Raw genomic sequence first — 23,394 nt, 5'->3', positions numbered from 1 at the left:
TGACAGTGTAGTCAGGGCGGCTAGGTGGTCTAGTGGAGTAAGTCTCCGGCAAAGCATCTCTAGATACCAGGTTTGATTCCTGGCTCCGTCGTTAATTTTTCAACTCACCTAAAAATTTCGAAATTGTACTCTCCTAAATCGTCTCAGATGCTGAAAATAGATATTTACAGAGGTTCGGTAAGTTCTATAACTATTTTATTGGATTACGGCGACAAACCCCCAAAGTACTGTGCCAATTTGCCCAGGTGTTAACTGCCGCTTGTCGTCCGGCCAACTCAGAGCCAATTTTTTTTGTACGATCGTGTTTACTTTGTGTTTTTTACTACGTATTAAACACTGGGGAAGGGTCAACTCTTGGTAAGCCATCGGACAGTTCTCATCATCATCAAACGTGATTTTATTTATCGTTGAATTTTTCACACCCTTGGCACGCTTACTCACTTTAACGCCATCGTCATATTTTTCCCCATCCTCACCTATCGTAGTAAATGTGTACAGCTTTGCTCGTAGTCCCACAAACTCGGTCATAATTTCACCGTTATTTTCATCCTTCATTAACGCTAGTCATTTCTTGTTTTTGAGAGGAATACCACACACATTGTCGGGCGGGTAGTCAGAGGTATCAAACATTGCATCCACATCACGTTTGATGATATCGTAGATGTTCGATACGTTAAATTGATTAATAAGGCTGTCGGTGTCGGTATAAAACAATTTGACCTCGCTGATTGAAAAGTTGGAGTTTATATAATTGTAGTAGCAATCATAGAGAATGATTTTTGATAGATCTGGAATTGATGCACCGACGTAAATAGGTTTATCGAAGCGAACTTTGACACGATCCAATTCTATAATAACTATATCCTCGTCAAATACGGTACAGCTACGGAAGTTTGGTCTGGCAATGAGGGTTCTCGCATCACCTAGTTTATCGTATGTCGTAACCAATCTAACATCTTTGCGATTTCGTACATTCTCCATAGTCTGACCAAACACTGCGTCGTTCATGAGCTTGTAGAAGTTTTTCTCAAACTCGTTTCTAGATTGTTTTCGCATGTTGGTGTTGAGCGTGATGTACGGATTGAGCCATGAAGTTTGTTTAAACTCTAAAACTCTGTGTACTTTCGTTAATTTCATGCCTAAACTTGAACATTGCTTCAAATTTCTATAATGTAGGACATATCTTGTTTTGGGGTGAAGGGTGGTCGCGAGTTTGGCGATTTCACTACCTGGCAGTGTGAAATGCTCCGGACAGAAAGGTAAGTCTTTGTGATCCTCGTGGAGTTCTACTGGGTGGTCCAGATCTACTTCCAGAAAGTAACCGATTGACGAATCGTCCGGATGGTTTGTTACATCGACATGCTCATATTCCCACTCGAACGCGCCGACTGGTAAATGCACGCTCATAGCTGCACCGTACAGATTATTCACGTCAAAATACATGAGGTATTAACCCGCTTTGTTTGGATCAAAATCTTCACCCATGAATCTATTATTGGCCTGAGCATGGCGGTTAGAGCACTGCGCTACGCCGCCTCGAATGGCTCCTTCAATGAACAATATCATTTCTGTTCCGTCTAAAAGTTGTACATTCACTCCCGTGTATTTGAGCATAGCGGCGAAAGCAAGTCCCGGCGCCGTGTAGTAGTACAACGGATCTAATTCATATGTTTTGATGCAGCTAGCACGGAAATTTTCGAAAATATCCGCGAGCAAAAGGACATCCGTCTTCAAGTATAAATTCGAATACGCGCTTAATGTCTCTAAATTAAATTCATCCCAAACAGTTTTCGCGTGCTGCTAATCGGCGTTCCTAATATTCGAAATGGTGAGTTGAGAGTAGAAATGCTTTTTTGCAGGTAGCTGAGTTTCATCGAGCTTCCCCCAACAATCGACGTATTCATAGGGAAAAACGCCTTTGCGAGTCATCAAACTGAACTGAGTCGGATTATTGTAGAATTTACGCGTTATGTGTTTATCGGCATCGGCCAAATATGACGAGAGTTTGTCAAGACTGCTGGCCATGAAACGAAAGAAATCGATAAATCTCAAGCTTATCATCGACCCTTCGATCCGCTTCGTGAAGGATATATATTGCTCCTTATTCATAAGTAGTAGATCAGTCTTGCCTTCAAAAGTTGAAGCGAACGATTTTATTAAAAAGTGAGAAGCGTGACCGGTCAAATTTTGAAAAACTATGGGAATCGTTGTGTAGACTTTGAAATTTAAATTGCATCCATTATGAGCCGGGCCGCGATATTTACCCGTGAGGTGACAGTGATCGCGTATTTTGTTTTCATTTTCGGAAAACTTTTTGTCGCATATATGACAAGTTTTGGCACGCATATGACGATCGCGTTGTGCTTGAATCAGAAGCTCTATCGGAACTGGATGATCTAAACGGTCCTGTACTTGTGAAGCCAGATCTTTGAGCCGTCGAACAAACCAATCTATACAATCGGCACCGTGTCTACCCTGAAACTCTGATAAAGTCTCGTCGTACGAACAATGTACGTAGTATGCCACACTGTGCGGGATATGCTTTTAAATTTCATAAGTCTGACGAGTTCAAATTCATCTACGGGTTCGGGGATTAATATACACTCCAGATCGGCATAAACAGCAAATGTAACAACACCTTTGTTCTTGAAATTCATAAACTCTAAATTTAAATTTTCGGCAAAAGTCATACGCGCTTTATTCAACAGAACACAATCTCGGCGATGAGCGTTGTACGACGATTCTTTGTTAAAGTGGCATGAGCATCTATCACATAAAAACGTTTTGTGATCATGAACGGACAATTGTTTACTCACTAAACGCGAAAGGTTCTTGATCCAAACAAAGTGAATCTCGGTGCAAACTCGCCAGTCATATCGTCTTCCGGAATACTATCAACCATTAGAAGATGAACCGTGTCAATGTTCGCGGTACTCAAATGGTCACTCAAATAAAGTGGCACGATGACCCTTTTTTCTCAGCTCTAGCATGGGCTGAAAAGGTTTGAGATTCTATCCCGTTTACATTGATTCTCAAATTATTTAATTCTTCAAATTTTTTCACATCGTGCCGAGTAACGGGAAAATTGATACCTGTACAGTCAAACTCCTCAATATATCTACGATAATGATGTATCCTCTCACCGTTGGTGGTGACCGGGTGGAGAGCTGCAGCGGTAGCTCAGAGAAGACATCTTTCATCCTCGTTCCTCACGTTGACCACAGCCTTCTTATGTCGAATGCCCAAGGGCAGCTCAATGAATGTTGAAGCCCCCCCAGCGAGAGGCTGATAGCGATTGATGTTTACAGGTTGAGGATCTCAATCATACTCCAGCCGGAATCGCGTTGTTCGAAATCTTCAACCATCGACAGCAGATCACCCGGTACACGTGTAAACCAGCCATCTATATCGCTCGATGAGAGAAGTATCGCCACGTTGGATGTATTGAAGCTTTTAACTTCAGTGGAGATCTCTTCGTGTTTGACATGTTCGAATTGGCACAATAATATGAGGTCGAACTTCACATTTCCCTCCTGATGCAGTATCAGCTCCAACTTCTCGGTGACGACGCGCTGTACATCGTCCAGTAAGGCGTCCAAATTTTTATGATCCAGGTTGGTGATAACGCCAGTGCAAATCCTGCTAGTAAACGCGCTGTCGACGTCGTCCCATTGTACACCCGCAGGAGTGCCTATATTAGCGCCCATCACCACAGCGTGCTGCTGCTGCCGCTGCAGCCGTCGCTGCCGCAGCTGCTGCTGAATTTTCGCAACCCAGGCTTATACGAGTATGATTGTATGTTGAATTTGCAGTCTCGCACCTATGCTCGTTCTCGGACGCTTGGAAACATCACGCAGCAATTGTAGATTTTCCGTTCCAACGTCAATCCAGTACTTGAAGATATCGTCAATCTCCCGCTCAGGATGCAGCTCACCCAACAAATTGTGCACATTCTCCATCATCTTGAAGAGATTGAAGTATGTTTCGGCGGTCATGACTTTAATGTTGATATAAGCAGAACTTTGTACAACTTTTGACTTGCACATATCGTGTAAGACTGACGAGTCTGCATCGGAAGCGTTGAGCTAATACATGTCGATAGATCGCAAGAATTTGGGTGTGGTGGTGGAGGGTCTAAGCTCTGTACCACCGCTGCCATCAAAGAGTAAAAAAATTTCATAACAAACAAGTCTGAGCCTGCACACCCCATCACTAATCAGCGTGGGGCATGCGATGAGAAAAAAATCGGTCAACGAAAAGCAGGTAGTGAGCAGTGTTTGACGGGAGAAAAATCTCGTCTTGCCAACTCCTGACCAGACGGCTTGTGCACATACAGTTTTTGAGGTTTATGACTCTTTATGACGAACAGGTCTGAGCCTGCACAACCCCCAACCATATTAGCGTGGGGTATGATTATTTTGAAGAACAAAATTTACAATTATTCATCGTGTATTTTACTGCAAATGAAATTCATAATATTTTTACATTTTCTCACCAGATAAATTTATATGAAAAGAATAGATGAAATTTATAAAGATATACGCATAATTGTACCAAATTCTATGTATAAGCTGGGATGTATATTGTAATAAATTCTACTTCCTAGATAGGTAAATAATTTTATTGAATATTCCATTTTAATACTATGTGTAAACTATAATATAATTGTAATGAATTCTACTGGTATTTTTGCGCATATTGCGAGTATTTTTTAGATAGACGGTTGCATTCCAGACAGTCTTTCACTAGAGGATTCGGCCCATCCACTATATCGCCATAGAGTCTTGGTGTATAATGCCGAAGACATCTGCGGCAACTGGCGATCTTGTCATCCATTTTTATATTCTCAGACAGTTTATCCCACACATCATTGATGGTGTTTGATGCGAACGTGTAGATGAATTCTTTTGGTAAAAAAGCCATATCTTCAGACATCACTGCCCTCAAACCGTACAATTCTTTGTACAGACGGAAGGATTTCTCGAGGGAGCTGGTACACTCCTTTAAATACCAACTCCTTAGCCGCTGCACATTTTCAAAGGCGCAGTAATATGTCGGGATGTATTCAGGGTTGTCATCATACCAAATCGAGCTTGGCGCTGCTGCTTGCTGGAGATTATTCCATGGGAAGTATCCATGGTTCAACTCATGCCCGGGTGCCGCTTCCATATGCCTCAATTTTCCCAGTGCAGGGGGTGTGATGTGCAAATCTTCCACATTAATAACCCTCGTTGTACCAATGATAATCCCCATTCTTCTCCTCCCCTTTGACGTATATGTAACACGCATTACTCACCATTTTTCTCACAATCTTCGATACATCCTTGTGAGATTTGTTGCCAGCATTCCATGATATTCCGTGGTGATTATGCGTCAACCAGACATCAGTAGCTCTACATTCAAGTGGTAAGCTTGACAAATCATAGGGTGGCTTGAAAATGATTTAATCCAGACCCGGCCCGTTTAGGTTGATGACTGTGACTTCCTTGGGTACAAACTTCATGTTATGGCCTATAAAACATTGCACGTCAAGGATCATCACCATGTTGAGGAGTGGGAATGTTGCGCTCGATTTTACCGATAGACAGCAAATAGAAGACTGGCTATTTTATCTCCAGCACACCCGCTTTTATCCCTTCGCGGATAAATTTTGTAGAAGTTGAGGAGATCGCATAGTTTATTCACGGTACATAACTGCATGGAAATTCAAACTTGTTGAATTCCCCACCAAGGTATTTGATTTGCAGACGATTTTCCACAGCCATGTTACACATTTCAGCCAACTGATCGGAATCTTCTTGTAGAACCCTCGCGATTCTCGGTGGTAAGAAGGCGTTGTATTCACCATCAATCGTTGCCAGAACACGTACCCCAAATTTCGTTTTGACCAGTCGTAAGCCTGTGATGTCATACACCTTCCGAATTTCGAATTCCGACATCTTCTTGGTTGGCGGATTCTCCAGGCGGCTGACGTGGTTAATTTTCGTCAGATCCATTGCGTTTCAATCAGTTTCTTGTTTTTTTCACAAGTAAGAATAGTTCGTGACGCGGAGAGATGATGAGAACAGAATGATCATCGAAATAGGCTTACGTTTCATATACCACACATCCGATCTACAATTTTTCATGAGACAAGTCTCGACACGCATCTTGTGGGAGGAATTTTGTGGAAAGAATTTTTATCGATCCACCCTCCTTGCTCCAAGACTGGTTTATTGACAATACCATCTGATGTCTCGCGAGAAAAAAAAATTTACCACATATTTAAAGCATTCAACCGCTATTTTGGAGCGTTTTATTTCACCTGATAAAAAACCCCTTATCTCACAGGTCTCGACCTGCATTTTGTGAGAAAAATTTTACGATCTATTCAAAGCATCCAACAATTATTTTTTTAAACATTCACCCAACCACGTGTTAAATTAAAAAGTTACCATCTTGCAGCGAGCATTGGAAACATCACGCAGAGTCGATCGGCGGAATATCGATTGACCGATCACGTGGTGGGGAGCGCCACATGCGAGAAACCTGCGGCAACACCCGGTAACACCAATTGTCGGTCAGATCGGAGATAACAATTTCGTCGGTAAAATGTTTGCCATCTAATAATAAAAAAATTTGAAATGTCTGCTCATCCGTCGGTGAAAAAATCAAAATGGCTGCTCATCCGACTAAGCAATAATCAAAATGGCTGCTCATCCGACTAAGCAAAAATCAAAATGGCTGCTCATCTGACTAAGCAAATAATTCATTGTCAAACTGTTTGTTGGTAAAATTGGGCGAAAATACTAATGGCGTCATCTATCAGCGCCATTTTACAGCCGGTAACAATATCGTGGTTGAGATTTACCATCGTGGTGGCAACATACCGACCGCCGGTAAGGTAGGAATCGGGGCTACTCTGCCGGTATGCCGCCATTGTGTCTCAGAACCGGCGTCCCTGCCTTACTACTTTTTATTATGTTTTTATCATTCAAAAATCAACGTTGCAGAAAATAATAATTTCTATCACAATATGAAGGTAATCTAATCATAATTATACGTTTTGTCTGTGAAAGAGTTAACCCCCGTGGAATTACATGAATAAATAAGATGGAATAAAATCACACTTTTGTTTTTTTTTTAGAGTAACATGTTAACCATGATATACATAAATTCACAAACGAAATTAGTTCCTCAGTGATTGTAATAAATGATATGATTGAGTGCGAAAATCGTAAGTTAAAACTGGCCGTGTCCGCTGTTACAACTGCCCCAGGCTCAGGGCGGGTTATAACATTTTTCCCCATTTAGTTCATAGGTAATTTTTTTTTTAAATACTAGAGTGTCCTACTTAGTAACATGTTGTTAGTAATTATATACTTCATACTGCGGTATTTGTGATACTCATGTCACGATTGTCGTGTGGACGCAGTAAGGACGAAAAGAGAAACTTTGAAGTGAAGTAATTCGTCGAAGTAGGTAAGGTAGAACCGTTAATTTATTATAACAACGCTTCGGTCGGGCTGCCTGCCGACCATCTTCAGGTTAATTTATATGATTTATGTAACGACTAGAACGGTTCTACCTAACCAACTTTGACGAATTACTTCACTTTAAAAAACATGACAAGGTCACGAACGCAACAATAGAAAAAGGGAACTATCACAACTGACCCAGGTCTATCTTATGGCAGTTCCATAACCTTACGAATTTCAGCGGTATGTCTTTTCGAACAGTTTTAGATCCCGTTCAGGTCGTACCACGGATTGCCTGTGAAAAAAATGTAGAATCCATATAACATCGAATTATTTGATTACTTCACCATCATAATGAAGACGCTAGCGATCTAACAAACAGACAAATTATGTCTATGTTGTGTGGCACCGGATTTTTATTGCATTCGACAACCCGCAGAAGTAACCAGGAACTCACCGTGCTCACAATAATTTGGCGACCCGCGATGAAAATTGAAAATTGATTGTATAGGTAGAAAATATCGCGAGGTGTTGTTGAAAGCCTGGCGTGATCAACACGCTTCTTAATTATCAGCTTCGCTACTCCTGGACTATCTTATTTTGGCATCAGATAGCTTAATACCGCGGAGAGGGGAGGGGTATTTTTTAAAGAGAAAGAACGGACACTTGAAACGCTACGCAATTTAATAAGATAAAATAATATATTGTGTAATTGATGCGATACAAAAATAAAAAAACAAATTACACAACTCGCTCTTCGCGATTCCAAAAGAAAGAACAAAATGAATCTCAATTCTAGCTGCGCTAATTGTACACTCAATAGCAAAAAAAAGTAACAAAACCAAGTCAAAAGTTAATTCGAACGCACTGACCGCGACCGTACTAAACTAAACCAAAGCGCTAACCGCCATAGACCTTAACCCAATATTAACTCCGGCTATATTCACCAAGTATAAGAAAAAAAAACGAAGTCAAAGGTTACAACTAATGATAGCGCTATTCACCAAAGAAAATTGTACAAATTAAATGCATAGAAATATATAATCTATACAATATATAAAATTCTTTGTATATATGTTTATATGGATTTAACTTCAAATGTATTTGATTGCTTTTGGTGAAACTCTTTTTAATATGTTGCTTGTGATTCGACACGTGCTGTAGGCTATGTTCTATTCAACTTTGCTTTCAACAATGCTTTCTTTTCTGCTTGAGCTATGGCTGAGAATCACTAGTGAGGCACCACTCCGATGACCCGTGGTGGGGTAAGGTTATTAACAAGGGTGAGTATAGTATAAGTAGGTAAAGCGTAGCTAGGTCTGTAATGCTGCCAGTCGCGCCGGCAAACACGCGCAAACGGGCATCCTCTGCGGATCTCCGGGAGGGTCCATAGATTACGTCATCGCTTTTGGAGGGCAGGGGGTTTGTCAAATTATGACGAAAATGACTATACGGTGGGGCAGGGGGGGGGGGGGGGGGGCTAATAGAAATTATAACGTTACATGCAAAAAGCGAAATTCACAAATAAAAATCTTCGGTGCGTAAGAATGAATACTTCGCGCGATTATATGTTCCTGTTAACTAACGGATTCCAGCTTTGATAATCAGCGGGGAAGGGGGCACGGAGGGCCGCTGCGGTAATTCTTTTAGTGTCAGTTGGAGGGATGGAGGAGTTCTTTAAATCTAACAGACGATAACAAAAGCGGGAGGAGGGTGTCAAAAATAATCAAAATTTGATGACATAATTTACGGACGCTCCCTCTGCTTTGAATTCGATATTTTGTCTGAGAATCTTCCCAGTAAGAAAATGAAGAAAATGGATACCATCGATGCGTTACATGCAACGACGCCAAAGAAAAATCTTAAAAATTAACACGCTAATCGTGACGCTTCCTGAACTTGAATATCCCTTAAAGGAAAATCGATCTTACAGTTAAAGCGAACGTTTACACGCAGCGATACAAGATCTCAACTAGAGAGAACACTTTCGATCACGCCACCGCGACTAGACCTCGTACATATGAGTTTGGTTGCATACAATTCATAAACGAAATTACTAATCAAAGCCGTGACTCTACTCTAAAATTTTAAAGTCAATAAGCATGAAGATCAGCAAATAAATTTCAAGCACGTTTCAAGACTTCCATCTTCAAAATGGCTAGCGGTTATTTGAATTACCATGCTGACTTCTCTCGAAATTCGATCGCGAAATTACAATTAGCGCTTACCGCTATTTCACCAAACTAAAAATTCACAAAATTTTTCGTACTGTTATGACAAAAGACACCTTCACCGCAATAAATAATGTTTCCCTCAATTTCACAAAATCGACACGCAATTTCTCAACGAAAGCTTTGATTTCTATCGCAACCAAGATAAGAAAGATTAGCTGCGCTACGCGGAGATGGAATTTCGAAATATCCGCCTGTACAATTTATAATATTGCCCGGTTCTTATTGGCTCTACGATTACGTATTTCGTGAATTGAGCATATTGCTATGTCGATTTTCGCGGTCACGAAACGCTGATGCTGCCTTAATAGCCGATTCTCTGGCCAATATTTCCCTCGCGGCAGAAGGGGGCGTTACGTTGGTGCTCCCTCCGTAACCTCGTAACAGGCCCTGCTCACGGTGTAAGCCTCACGCTCGTCGTTCATCCCTTGGAACTCCCGTGTTGATGTCTCCAGATTATGTTACTCACTTCGTCGCCAATTCTCTAGATGAGGTGGCATATACTTCAATGCAGAAATAAACGAAAATTCTGAAATATTTCATTCACTAGCCTGTAAAGTATCTTCTCTCAGAGTTTTGGATGCAGTACCCTTAACCTGGCGCTTTTTTCTGAAATTATTCACAATGACTATCGCGAAATCCTTACTCTTGGGTTCCACCTAGGGTTCGAGGAGCCGTTTGAAACTTGCTTCAAAAATGCCACTTTACAGTTGCAATTCATCAAAGTCAATTTTGCATTTTGATCACAGTTTAAGACACTTTACCGAAATTCTGTGATTTCAGAGTACATCTCAGGAAACTCAAGTTATTGATAGCTCGCTATAAACTCTGTTCGCAATTTCCAACGGTTGGTTTAATGCTGACAAAAAGTCAGAGAAACTTCTGGTTCTCACCGTCAATGAGCCTATGGTTTTCTTACTAACAAAAATGAAATAGGAGTGACGCTGTTTATGTGTTAGTGCGTTCTAGTTCGCGATATTCGCTTTGACAGAATTCCTCCGACATAATGGAAGGTAGCGTTGTTTCTAAAAGACGACAAAATTAAGCATAATTAGCTTTATGAATAGGAACAGAAAATATTCAGTTTTTCATCTTACGGCACAAATTTGTTGCAATTCACTTGAAGTTTGAATACATCTCATCCGCGCTGGACCAACATCTCCGTCATTGTTCCCAATACAGACTTCATAACGCTATTCTGCAAGATGACACATCTGATTGCTTAAGACTACTAACAATCACAATACACAAACATAGAGAAGATTGGACTGAATCTTCTAATGTGGAATTGTCTTTTTACTTAGCTTCTACATTCTCTGTTCACAGCTGCAAGAATTTGTTGACACCTACAAAAGATCGAATCTGGAGATACAAAAGTTGTGTGAAGATATTTGCGATACTCCAATGATAAGAATAAAACCAAATTATGCTTACACATTACTCGAACTTGAGGAAGAGTTTCGAGCAACCAGGTAAATACGGGTTATTGCTTCCAATATGCGTAGGGGTGGGTGTTGTACAATCAGGGTATGCAATTCTGATCGGTTCCGGGGTACGCGTTGAACATCGCATCTGAGTTCAGTGCTGCGGATCCGCAAGTGATTAACTTTCCATATGACGGCGCAAAAGTCTACGTTGCCAGCGTTGTGGCTTTGATAGGTGTATTACCGCTCTGTTGCACTTACGGCCCGTGATATACGCCCGCTCTACACCGTACACTGCTTCCGCTGAGCGGTGACGCACCTATTCAAGCGGCAAGGCTAGCAATGTAGACTTATGTGCCATTTTTTGGAAACCTAACTACTTGCGGATCGTCAGCGCTGAATCCAGCATCTGGTATTGGAATCCACGGGGCCGAAAAATGCGCCAGATCCAGCTGGATGGCCGGATGAGGGATCCAGCAATTGCAATCCGTACTCGTAGTGGGCTGATTTGAAATTTCACGTCACGATTCATATCCTGAATATTCCCAGATGCAAAACGTGCGCCTTATTCAAGCAACTGTAGTAACAGCATATGTTCAAGTAGAATGCACTTCGCTTTTACAGCTACCAGTTTTATAGGGTATATGTTTTACAGGATACTTTTTTCACAATTTATTTGTCTACAGAACATTTTTCTATAGAAGATTTTGTTCACAGAATTTTTGCCTACAGAAAAATTATTCCACAGAACATTTTTCAACAGTAAAACTGTTTTACAAAATATTTTTCAACACAACATCTTTCTACAGATTGTGTTTACAACACATATTTAGATCAATGGAATCATCATAATCATACATTTGATCATCAATTTCGTACATTTTGATTTAATCTTAAGAAATTCAGTTTAATTCAATGTCCAATCTAATGTATAATCTATCCGTGTATCGAATGTTTGTACGGTAAATATGCGTTTTGTCAAACGAATATTGTAATAGATGTGTACAACTAGAATACTATCCTGTAGGTAGGATAGTAATATTCAGTAGGAAGATATTCTAGAAAGAAATATTTTTGTAGAGACGATTCTGTGTAAAAAATTCTGTGGAACATTTGCCCTGTAGAACTTATTTCTGTAGAATCAATCCTCCTCGTTGGAGTGTAGTATCGTATCCTGCGACGGCCAACCCAAATGTCAAATATTCGGTGTCAAAGTTATCAAAATTCGACCGATAATTTTTGACGTTAGGAATAGCCGTAAAGGAATAACGTATTTCATTTTGATAAATTTGATCTTTGAGATGGCCATAGCAAAATGTTGTAATATATAGTGAATTCCTAATCTTTATCAACGGCCAAAATGGTACTTGACGAGCCATCTATTAGCCGGTGATAGTTTCGTGCAGCGAGACGAGCTCGCGCGAGACCGTACGCGTCGCGTCCGCCCCTCCCCACTGCTCAGTACTTCGACTGTACAGTGTGCTGTGACACACACCCTTTCTACGCCTGGACACCATACGCAGCGGACATGCCGCCCAACTATTAAATACTTTGTCAATAATAAATACATTGCTAATAAACTTGTGGAACCTCACTCATTTAATTCAACACGAAATACCGTCCTCAACCAGAAATGAGAGCTGTAACTCCGGCTGTTTGAATAATGTGCACGTATCGTTCCGCATCTAGGGATACTTATACTCACAGTATACACAGTGACGTTAAGAAAGAATAACGTTGAATTGCATAACATAAGTAGTCACAAAGTGCTTCGACACTGATTTGCTTTGTAATGCGAACAGTATCCTGTCCAGATTTCAACTGATTGTGAGTCGGCTGAGCAGATTGCTCGGAATTGTGTTAACGAAATATGTGTACTGGCACCTACATGCCAAAGAAGTCCTTAAGGGATCGTCTCAGTGTGAACCTTCGAAAAATCACTGATCTTCGCGATTTTTTTTTTAATGTTGTGATAAACTAATCGGTCTGGTTTTTTTTTTATGAATAAATACATTCATACAGAATACAAAATGATTTTTTTTACGTTCATTTATTTAGTATGTAATAATTGAATAAATTGTTGAAATGACACGTTAAAAAAAAAGGTCCTGTACGGTGTACACGATTGTGACCGCAATTTTGATCTGAAACAAAAATTTCGAAAAGATTATTAATCTAAAGGAAAGTCGCTATCGCGCTATGGAGGTTTTTTTTTTTTTTTTAATTTGACAAAATGGCGGTAGTTTGAACAAAAAGTATCGAATTTGGCCCTTTTTTTCGACAGTTTTTCGTAAAAAAAATAGGAAGATTTCAAAAAAAAAAAAAGCCTCTATAGCACGATAGAGAATGACGTTAAGAATGTTCTCTCAAAATTCGAAATAGATATCTTCAAAACTCTTCCTTTGAGAGTGTGCACTGTTTTGAAAAAAACCATTCCGAGAAAATCGCGTTTAAAGATTGAAGTTAGAAAAGTTTAGATAAATCGTTTACTTACGATCAATCGGCGATGCCAGGTCTTGATTTTTTTCTTGGGGGTTTTACTCGTATGTCTATCCGTGGTGGATGTCAAAAACAAACTGAAATGGTTGGACCGTTTATTCTGCAAGGTTATAGAACTTAAGCACCTTAGTACACGCGCAGGTAGAAAAACCGTTCCCTTTCTACAAGAAACGCTGTAGCGACCGTAATAATTTGAATTTTGATTTGAAAATTTGAGAGAATGTTTAGAACAGTGTATACTATACGATAATGCAAAAAAAAAACGATTTTTTGAAAGTTTGACACCGAGACGATCCCTTAAATTGTAATTCGAAGCTAAGACTTTACTTCTAAGCCCGCTATTGTATTATTAAAATTGCCAGATTTACGAATTGCCGTTTCTGAACTAAAAATCTGATTAGGTGAAAAAGCTTATTCGCATCTCTTCAGAGTGAAAATTGTATCCTGTGTGATTTTGGAATAAAACGAACAACCGGTATTGCTTCCATTCATAATTTGTAATTACTAGGGGCTTCGCCCCTGCGCGCTTCGCGCGCCAACCCCATCTCGGCGCTGCGCACCTCACTATTTCCTTACGCATTGTCTAGTGGACAGGCGAATTCCTTCGTGTTGATTTAATGACAGGTCCTGCACTTGCTGTCCACTTCAATTCCTTCTGTGCTTACTTTTCTTTTTTTCATCAATCTAATCTTCCATTCGTTGGTTGAAAATTGGTGTTCCTTCTCTATTGATATCGATCTATCTCTTTGACTTGCTGAATTATTTTTGCTACCGCTCTGCCCGTTATTCTCCAAAATCACCTTCTTTATATTATTTTTTTCTCTATATTTATGTTGCTGTTCACTCCGTAAAACACCTCTTTCTCTTGTGGTCAACATCGATCATGGTCGTCCTCTTGCCTGGTTATACGAATATTTGTTGGATATTATTCTCTGGCTTATTTGGTTCTTCGCACTTAAAATTTTATTTTCCTTTTTCCTTTGTGATACTTCCGACCATCCACCATCTTCATCGCTTTGTCTGCTGGTTGAAACTCCTCCTTTCTGTTCGTTGGTTGAAAAGCCAGTATGATATTTTTTGTTCGCTTCCCTATATTTTCGCTGCTGTTCTCGTCGTCTAATTTTTCGCTCTTCTATGTCCATCACATTGGTTGGTGGTCCTCTTGATTTATTTTCCAAATCAATCATCGCAATCGATTCTTCTAATTCTTCGACACCCTTCGTTGAATTATTTTTACTGCCGCTCTGCCGGTTATTCTCCAAAATCACCTTCTTTATATTATTTTTTTCTCTATATTTGCGTTGATGTTCATTCCGCAAAACACCTCTTTCTCTCGTGGTCAACATCGATCCTGGTCGTCCTCTTACCTGGTTATACGAATATTTGATGGATATTATTCTATGGCTTATTTAGTTCTTCGCACTTACAATTTTACTTTCCTCTTTCTTTTGTGATACTCCCGACCATCCACCATCTTCATCGCCTTGTCTGCTGCTTGAAACTCCTCCTTTTTCCATTGTCATCGTAAAACCTGGCTGTTCTTTTGACTGTTTGGTGATATATTTATATTTACTATTATTTGATTGTTCCTTTTCATACTTATTACTCACTATCTGAATTTTATTTTGGTTCCACAAGACATCAAAGTGTCCACTGTCTCCGTCGCCGGTGAAGAGTAACGAGAATTGTGTTTCATTTTGTGATCCGATCCGATGTGGATGAATTTGTTCTTCGCGATACACGATTAAACATATCTTAAAAATGTCCGCAGCTGCAACTAATTCTGCTTCTCCCCCGTATATTCCATTTTTATTCACATGTGATTTGTAATCACCAGGTGACCTAATCACAGCACCGTTTGACTCATTACCTGTAATAAAACCCGCAAATGTAGACCAATTATCCACTATATTTAAAACGATACTCAGTCTCACCTCTGCGTGTCGATCTTGAGTGCCGTATACACAATACGCCAACGCGCGAAAAAGACAATTCCCGTCGGGAATCATCTTGATAATTTTCGTTTGCATGTTCATTTTTTGCGCGTCAGAAACAGATACCTATAAAGATTCATTGTCAAAGACTGTCATAAACAGCCGATGACAGCTGTCAAAGGGTTTGCTAGATGATTTTTGTTTTGTTTTCGGGATCTCACCCCACCGCCAACTTCATGCGTATACTATTGTTATTATAATCTTTTTTTACTATTGTTATTATAATCTTTTTTTTACTATTGTTATTATAATCTTTTTCCACGTTCATTTGTTTGAAACTTTTTTATTAGATAGAGAGACAAGAAAAAACCGACAATCGTAAATATAGCTATCAACGCACTCTTTCTCTCGGAGTTCAGCAAATCTGTATTTTCACGGGTTGTCAAAGAGGTTTGGTCGGGCCACCCGGTCTCTTCTTGTCTAAGGATCGTTGGACCTTGAAACCAGCGTCAGTTTTCCTCAAGAGGGGTATCTTTGGACTTGTTTGCATCATCCGATGGGTTTTGTTTCGACGGGGTCCATCTCCACTCCGAGACTTCAGTTAAGTCATTTATTTCACTCAAATGATGAGACACGAACACCTGGTATGAGCGCGGATCCGTCCTGATCCAGAGAACGCGCCTTGTGATGAGGAGTTCATGTTCCGACTCTATTGCTCTTGCGAGTTGACTCGCAATCACGGCTGCCTAGAGCTCGAGGCGAGGAATCGCCAGTGGTTTCAGTGAAGCTACTCGATTTTTCGACGCTACAAAACTTTCCGAAAACGATCCATCCTCGTGCCAGAAGCTCCAATAGCTTACCGCAGTGAACGCCTTTGCCCTCGCATCGCAGATGTGTAGTTCCGCCGCTGGTGTCTTTCCAGAGAATAGGTAATGTCGCGGTATGGAGCAGAGATTTATCTTTGCTAAGTTTCTGAGCCACGCCTGCCAGTCCAGGTATTCCTCGTCCCCAATCTTTGATGTGATGAGGAATTGTGCGAGGAAACCCAGGGGGTCAAAAACAGACATTACGATTTTCAAAAATGCTCTCTTTGTTGGTCTGTCCGTTCCGGATAATATGTCAGGGGGAATCCTGCCGAAATTTACGTCAAACTTGAAAGTATCCGAGTGCGTGTCCCGTAGTCCCAAGGACTTTCTCATATTTTCTCTCAGACTGTCTCTGACGGGTGCTTTGAGGTCGAGATGGCTTCTCGCACCTGCCGGCTATTGATTTTCCACGTGTGCATTTCGAAACCGGCTTCCTGGTTGATTTTCGTGATCTGTTTGATAATCTCCACAGCGTTTTCCTCGGAATCTCGACCGTCTAGAAGGTTATCCGTATTTGTTCGTGATGGCGGAGACTGCCTTCGGCATGACGACCTCAAACTGCTTCGCGTTTGCGTTTTTTATGTACAGTGCACTACATGGGGATGACTTGGGGCCGAATATCAGTGAAGACATGACGCATTCATTCGGTTCTACTGCTCGGCGTCTGCCACTCCATAAGATTCGTTGTGCGTCGCGATCTTCTTTCCAAACCCGGATCCGTAAAAACATGTCTCGAATGTCTCCTTGAACTGTTGTTGGTCGTTGTCTGAAACGCATCAATACTCCTGGTAATTACTTCAGGAGGTCTAGTCCGGTCAGAAGCCAGTCGTTTAGGCTCACTCCATCAGACTTGGCCACCGCATCGAACACAAATCTGATTTTCTCCGGTTTGTTCGGGTTTGTCACTCCGAAGTTTGGTAAGTACCATACGCGCTTTCTGTCCGTGTTTCCGATGATCTTTCTCGCTGACCCCATGGATAAGAATCTCTCCATTCTCTGGTAATACAGTGTGGCGTAATGCAAGTTGCGGCCTAGTTTCTACTCAAGACTCCTTAGTCAGCTTACCGCGTTCCCTCTGCTTTTGAGGGAAGTCATTATCATTTCGTTTCCACAACAGCCCGGTTTCCTACGATTTTCCGACTCTGTGGCTCGTACTTTCTAATATCTGGTTCGCTCTTCGTTCTCCTGGGTAAATTTTATCGATTCTCAACAGCCTAAGCGCTTCTATCTACAAGTACGATTTAACAACGTTGTGAAGTTCGGCATCTCTCGTGAATCGCTCCGTCTCCTGACTCCCACCGTGGTTCTGAGTTGCACAGAGTAAGGCCCTTGATCCCTGTCTTGTCTGTTGTTGGAGAAGCCCACGAATGGCCCAACCAAGCCAGGTTCGCGATACCGCAAGCGCATCTGGTCCAGCAGAACGGATTTCTCGAGACACTATCAGATTCCAATTGTCTTGCCCAATGAGGGTAGTCGGGGTCACGTCTGTGTAGAACTCCAATCCCAAACCAACTACGTGTGGATATTTCAGTGTGGTTCGTACGGTAATCGTCTTTGTGGACCAGGACAAGTTCTGGGCCTCGCTGACGTTGTCGAGTACGTGCCTCCAAAAGGATCCTGTAATGTCGAGCGAGACTCTTTGACTCAACCACTCGATGGCGTGTGCGGTCCCTATGCCTTTCAGGGACAGGGTGATCTGACTCTGTCGCGAAACTCCAACAGTCTGTTACGGTGTGTTCTCTCCGTTGGCAATTGTCGCATTCCCGTACACCTCAACCTCCGTTTCGTGTTGTCTTTGCGGTTCCTAACATTGCAATTTCGTGTGCGCGACCGGAAGTTGTGTACACTGGCCAGGCGGTGGTCTCTCGACTTAGTCTCTTGGCGTGCTTCTTGTCCTTTCATTTATTCGAAGCACTCGGTCACTGTGTTAACGAGGTCCCGGCAGCACAGGCCAGCTCAGCTTCCTGAGATAAAAAGCTGACCAAATTGACTAACCTTGTTTCGTCATAATGATTCTCTCCGATGTAGCGGTTGTACTGGTACATCAACGCGAAAGGCATTTTGCTAATGATATCCCGGGATAGGTCTGGGCTGTGTACGTACTCCAAGCGGTTCATCCACTTCATTGCGGTTACACCGTTCTGGACTTTAGTCGCGAAGACTAAATATTCGTGTCCCCCGTATTCATTTTGGTCAGACTTTTTAGATCATGGTTCCCGAATTGCAACTCTAAGGTCGTCATAATCGTCCCCGCGTTGCTGGCCGTCAATATTAGCGCTTCAACCGCTTCTTTGTCCGCTACTTTAAGTGCCGTGAAAAGACGTGCTACGTTTTCCTGTTCGGCGTACGCTCCTAATTCGGATGATAGTTCGTAAGCTTGCTTAAATCTTAACCACTCTATTCTGTCGCCGGCGAGCGTGGGGAGATTCTTGGCTGAGGTCAACCTGTTTACTATTCGTTGAGATCTGTGGTCGTTAGATGCCGCTTCCTTGATTGCATTCAATGTTTGGATCATGGGATGCGATAAGTTAACGCCGGGTGTCGTCTCCTCTCGGATTGTCTCAGCTCGTGGCTCCGTTACCGGGTTCTAATGTTGTTGTTGTTGTTGGTGTGAGTTGTCTGCTAGCAGCAGACATCAGCTCTTCTGTCCTCCCCCTGTAATTCCTCTGGTAGTTGTAGCGACGAGCCTTGTCTGAAAGAGCTCTCTAGCACGTTTTCCATCTAAGCTGCTAGGCGCTTGTTAATTAGGTCTAATTCGCCCTGTTTTCTTCTCGCCAGCATTGCGCGTTTCATCTTTGCTCGAGTTTCTGCCTCTCCAATCAGTAGGTGCCGTTTACGCGTTGACGTATTTGATGAATGTTATGAGGGTCCGCAATTCGATCGAATCGCTTGCGGGGATAGCGTGGGCGGCATTCCTCCCGAGGGTGGTTCCCGGCGTCCCGGCGTGCCTTGTATTTGCGGGGGAGGAGTCGTCCTGAACCGCAGCATCCTCAACCGGGCGTGCTTCCCCTTCTTCGGTGCTCAGCGCTGTTTTTCGCGGGCTTTTTCCATGCTTTCGTCTCGGTTCACTCATGTTCACTCACCACGGCCCGGAGTTTCCTCAGCCTTCTCTTTTTCGGTAGTGATGTTTCCGGGTTCCGGCACCAAAATGTTCGCGAGAGAGAGAGCGGAAAACTAGGGGGAGTGATCCACACTGAATCTCGTCAAAAGAGGTTGCTTTATTAGCCAAGGTCTTGACGAGACTACAGGTACTGCTCTGTATTTTGATTTCGGGCGAAGCACTTGTTCTGTACTCATCTGAATAGAAATGCGCAGGAATTCCACAGCTGTTCTAGTGACATTAAAAAGAACGTTTCCATTCAATTTGCAATCTGTTTCATGTCCACAAAATTATGCTACTCAATACATTGACTTATTCATTATTCTGATATCGAAGCCACTAATTTCTGAAATAATGGATTTTTATATTTTTTATCAGGACGAGCGTTGTTAAAGTATTAACCAAGAAGTATTCTACTATCATCCAATACCTCATGGTAGTGTTCGAGGGTTTTTTACCTGTGAGAGAAGATGTGAGTATTATTAAACGTCTTACAATATGCTGTAAAAAAATAATTTAGCTTTATAAACAGTGTTTTACAAGATGATGAGTATTTTGCACAATATATTATTCAGAATATAAAGATGATGAGATAACTTATTTATAATACCTATTTACAAATTTATCCGGATAAGATGATCTATATGAAATATAAGAATATCCTCAATTTGATTCAGATGATCAAAAGGATAACGACAGGCACTTGAGTGTTTTATAATATACCAAGAAAACAATTATTTATTACATCGAATACTTTGGGCGAAATGGCAAAATTATTTTGTTAGTCCGATATTAATTTGTAGTTGAAAGAGTAAAAAGATTTTTACCATCAACTAAACAGTGCAGATTTTCTGTAGGAACAAAAGATATTGAGATCGAGTCGAATTCAGTTCAAGCGACAAAATATGCCCTTTAACATTTGCAAAGAAATGGTTGTCTGTCTCAAGAAATTCTTTTTCTCAGTGATCCTCAAGTTTTGATTTTTTCTCCGCCATATTGAATCCGCTATTTTTTATTTTTTCAAAACGGACCTCAGATTCGTAATCAGCGACCCCAAAAACCCTGGGAACAAAGTTTTTATGACAAATAATGTTTTTTAATGATTTCATCCGCCATCTTGAATCCGTCATTCTTGATTTTCAAAATTTCCATAATTTGCGAAATTCAAACACTGAATCAAGGTTATATCCAAAGTTGAACCCAAGATATAACAATTAGCTCGAGAAATCAAGCAAGAAACCATTATTTGATTTTTACGTGAAATTTCACCCTTTTCGAGCCGCTATTTTGCAAACAATTGATAAAAATATATTCCTAACTAATAGGTTTTCAAAGTACAGATAAAAATTCCACGATTTTTGCAGAAAAGAGTCTGATTCGAGTATTATAAAGGTTCGATGTCAATAGTTTTAAAAAAAAACTACACCGAAATTTCGCTGTTTTTTTTTTTTATTGTCAATTTTCCATATAAAATCTGATTTTAATGTCTTTTAACCTCGATATTCTAAAAGAGCACCCTTGGAAATAGTCGGGTACCAATTTTTATTAAAATCCCATTGTCCTAGCGTTGTTGGCAATCGGTCAAACATGACTATATGAAAAGTGTCATTTCGGGCTTTAATGGGTTAAATTGAGATTACTCAACGCTTTATATGTCCAGTTTATTGCGGTTAATAGGAAGTGATTTCCAACATCAATATTTGAGATAGCTGACCTTCATAGTGATTTGATTACAATAGTGTACAGAAGCAAGAAAGGTTCCCATTTTGAGTTGATTTGACTTTAGTGGCGAAAAATATGAAATATACTTTTGGCAAGAATTTGCAACATTACCATTATATGATGTCAGAATAAGAGATGGTTTAAGTTTGGAATGCCTGTTCTTTTGTTGACAGTATTGTTTTTTAATATGTCTATCATTTCTATGATCAGTCTTTTATGCCAATTATTATCTTTATGGTTTCGACATCGTCAAAGTCAAATGTGTGCTTTTCACGCCCCGACGTACCTTATTCCAATAGTACATTATATAACAAGTAAATATAGTCGGAAATCATTACAGCGCATCGGTTTACTATCCAAGCGAAGCGAGGGCAGTAATCACCCAAGGGAATAGTCGACTTTTATTTCTGTGTTGCATATAGGAATTTATTTCTGACTCAACTCTGACCATATTATTGACTTGAATAGAGACTTGATATATCTTCCGCAATATTGGGTGCAAAATTAAAATCGTTTACACCAACAACTAAAAAATTCATCCTCCAAAATGCATACAAGTAGTATATGGGTATGGGTCGGTGGGAGCTGTTGTGAGGGAACAGGTTCAGAGCTGCACGTCTTGGTACGGTAGTAAGGGACAAAGCCCCTACTGGGGGGTTAGAAGGCCGGAGACTCCCCACCTACATATATACTTTCTTTAAAATGTCATAAAATTTTGTTTTTTATTGGAAATAAAATAAAAATAATTGTCTGGCCTTTATAGAAGAAACGATTGACAGCTGTGCATTCTGTCTCTTTCTCCTTTTTTCACTCTTTCTTTCTCTTTCTGTTTCTAAATCTTATGCAAATGTTGATGTTCGCCGTACTCACCCATATGCTGCAGCACAAGCGTCAACTGTATGTTCCACCACTGAAGAATCATATTGTAGGAAGTTGAATAGCGTGCAAATTTCCTTATTACCCGTTACACATTTTCATCGCATTCACGGAATTAGTCCTACCAAATGCCACATACCGAGAGCTAAGATGTTATTCATCAATTTGTAACATATTTTATCGTATTTGCGGCAAATCTCGTTTTTCACACATATGCGGGAGAAAAGTGCCACTATACCATAGTTATACATAACCAAAGAATGCATGATGTAATCCAATCCTGAAAAGATTGTAATTAAATCAAATTCAATTCTAAGTAATTTCAAACTACTGTAAATATCAATTTAAATACTTTGGATTGTCCGAAACAAATAATTATTTGCATCAATTGTTTCCAGTCTGAAGATAATCGGCGGGCAGCACGACCGAAACGTTGTTAATAATAAATCAAGTGTTTTAACCTGATCTACCTTGACAAAATTAAATATTCATCAAGATATTTTTGGTAATATTCTTAATATGTATTCGACGATATTAAGCACCGTTGGAGCACTTAAGTTGCACTCCAGCGTAATACCCGTAATGTGGATCGGCAACAGGGAGGTCGATCTCACACCTCAATGGCTAATTACTGTACTGTTTAGTTGCAGTTGCAGGCGGATACTCAGGCCTGAGAAGTCACATCTTTCGGCCTTCAAGTCGCGTATTGCGTGGACGAAACCCGAGTTAGGCCTTCTGAGCAGAGTAACATCAGAAAATCTTAGTTGTGACTGGTCTAAAGTCTCGAGCTTTCTCCTAAAACATTAAACATATTGATTTATAGTGTTCATTGGAAAGGATTCACTATCTCCCAAATTTCAATTTTTTCTGTTCCATATTAATTTCGTTATTTCGCGAATAAACATTTTTGTCATTATTCCATTTTCCGAAATCTGATGAAGTTTCACCCTGATTCAACAGAATCAGGTAATACAGTTATATATAGTCAATAATCATAATCAACTACATCACCGTTACTATTTACCAATTGTTTCTAATCTGATGATATTTTAATCATTTTGAGCCATAACCAATTTGTAAGTGAACGATATCAACATTTTTGATCAAAAACGTTTTCGGCACATCTATACAAACTCTAAATCCATAAAAACCAAGTCACTTATTATCATCGTTTCGTTTTCAACAAACCTTCTGATACCGAGGTGAGGCTCCGGTCCAGAATTTCACGAATACTGCTCGACACGACTCGACGGCTCTCAATCTCGCTGATCTTCGGATCTGAAGA

The 23,394-nt window shown here is 40.6% G+C and overlaps 1 protein-coding gene across 1 annotated transcript in view; it reads left to right on the top strand.

Moving 5' to 3' along the window:
* Window positions 1-23,394, top strand: part of kl-2 (dynein heavy chain 2, axonemal kl-2) — a 1,019,064-nt gene that overhangs the window by 220,640 nt on the left and 775,030 nt on the right. Inside the window, exons 9-11 of the mRNA XM_069137782.1 lie at window positions 11,015-11,145; window positions 13,520-13,574; window positions 19,921-19,960. Coding sequence (XP_068993883.1) covers window positions 11,015-11,145; window positions 13,520-13,574; window positions 19,921-19,960 — 226 coding nt within the window. The remainder of the gene's footprint in view (window positions 1-11,014; window positions 11,146-13,519; window positions 13,575-19,920; window positions 19,961-23,394) is intronic.

Source organism: Neodiprion pinetum, chromosome 7, assembly GCF_021155775.2.
Source record: "Neodiprion pinetum isolate iyNeoPine1 chromosome 7, iyNeoPine1.2, whole genome shotgun sequence".
NCBI classification, from domain to species: Eukaryota; Metazoa; Arthropoda; class Insecta; order Hymenoptera; family Diprionidae; genus Neodiprion; species Neodiprion pinetum.
Note: the sequence above shows the minus strand (reverse complement) of the source record. Positions and strands in the feature narration are given on the sequence as shown.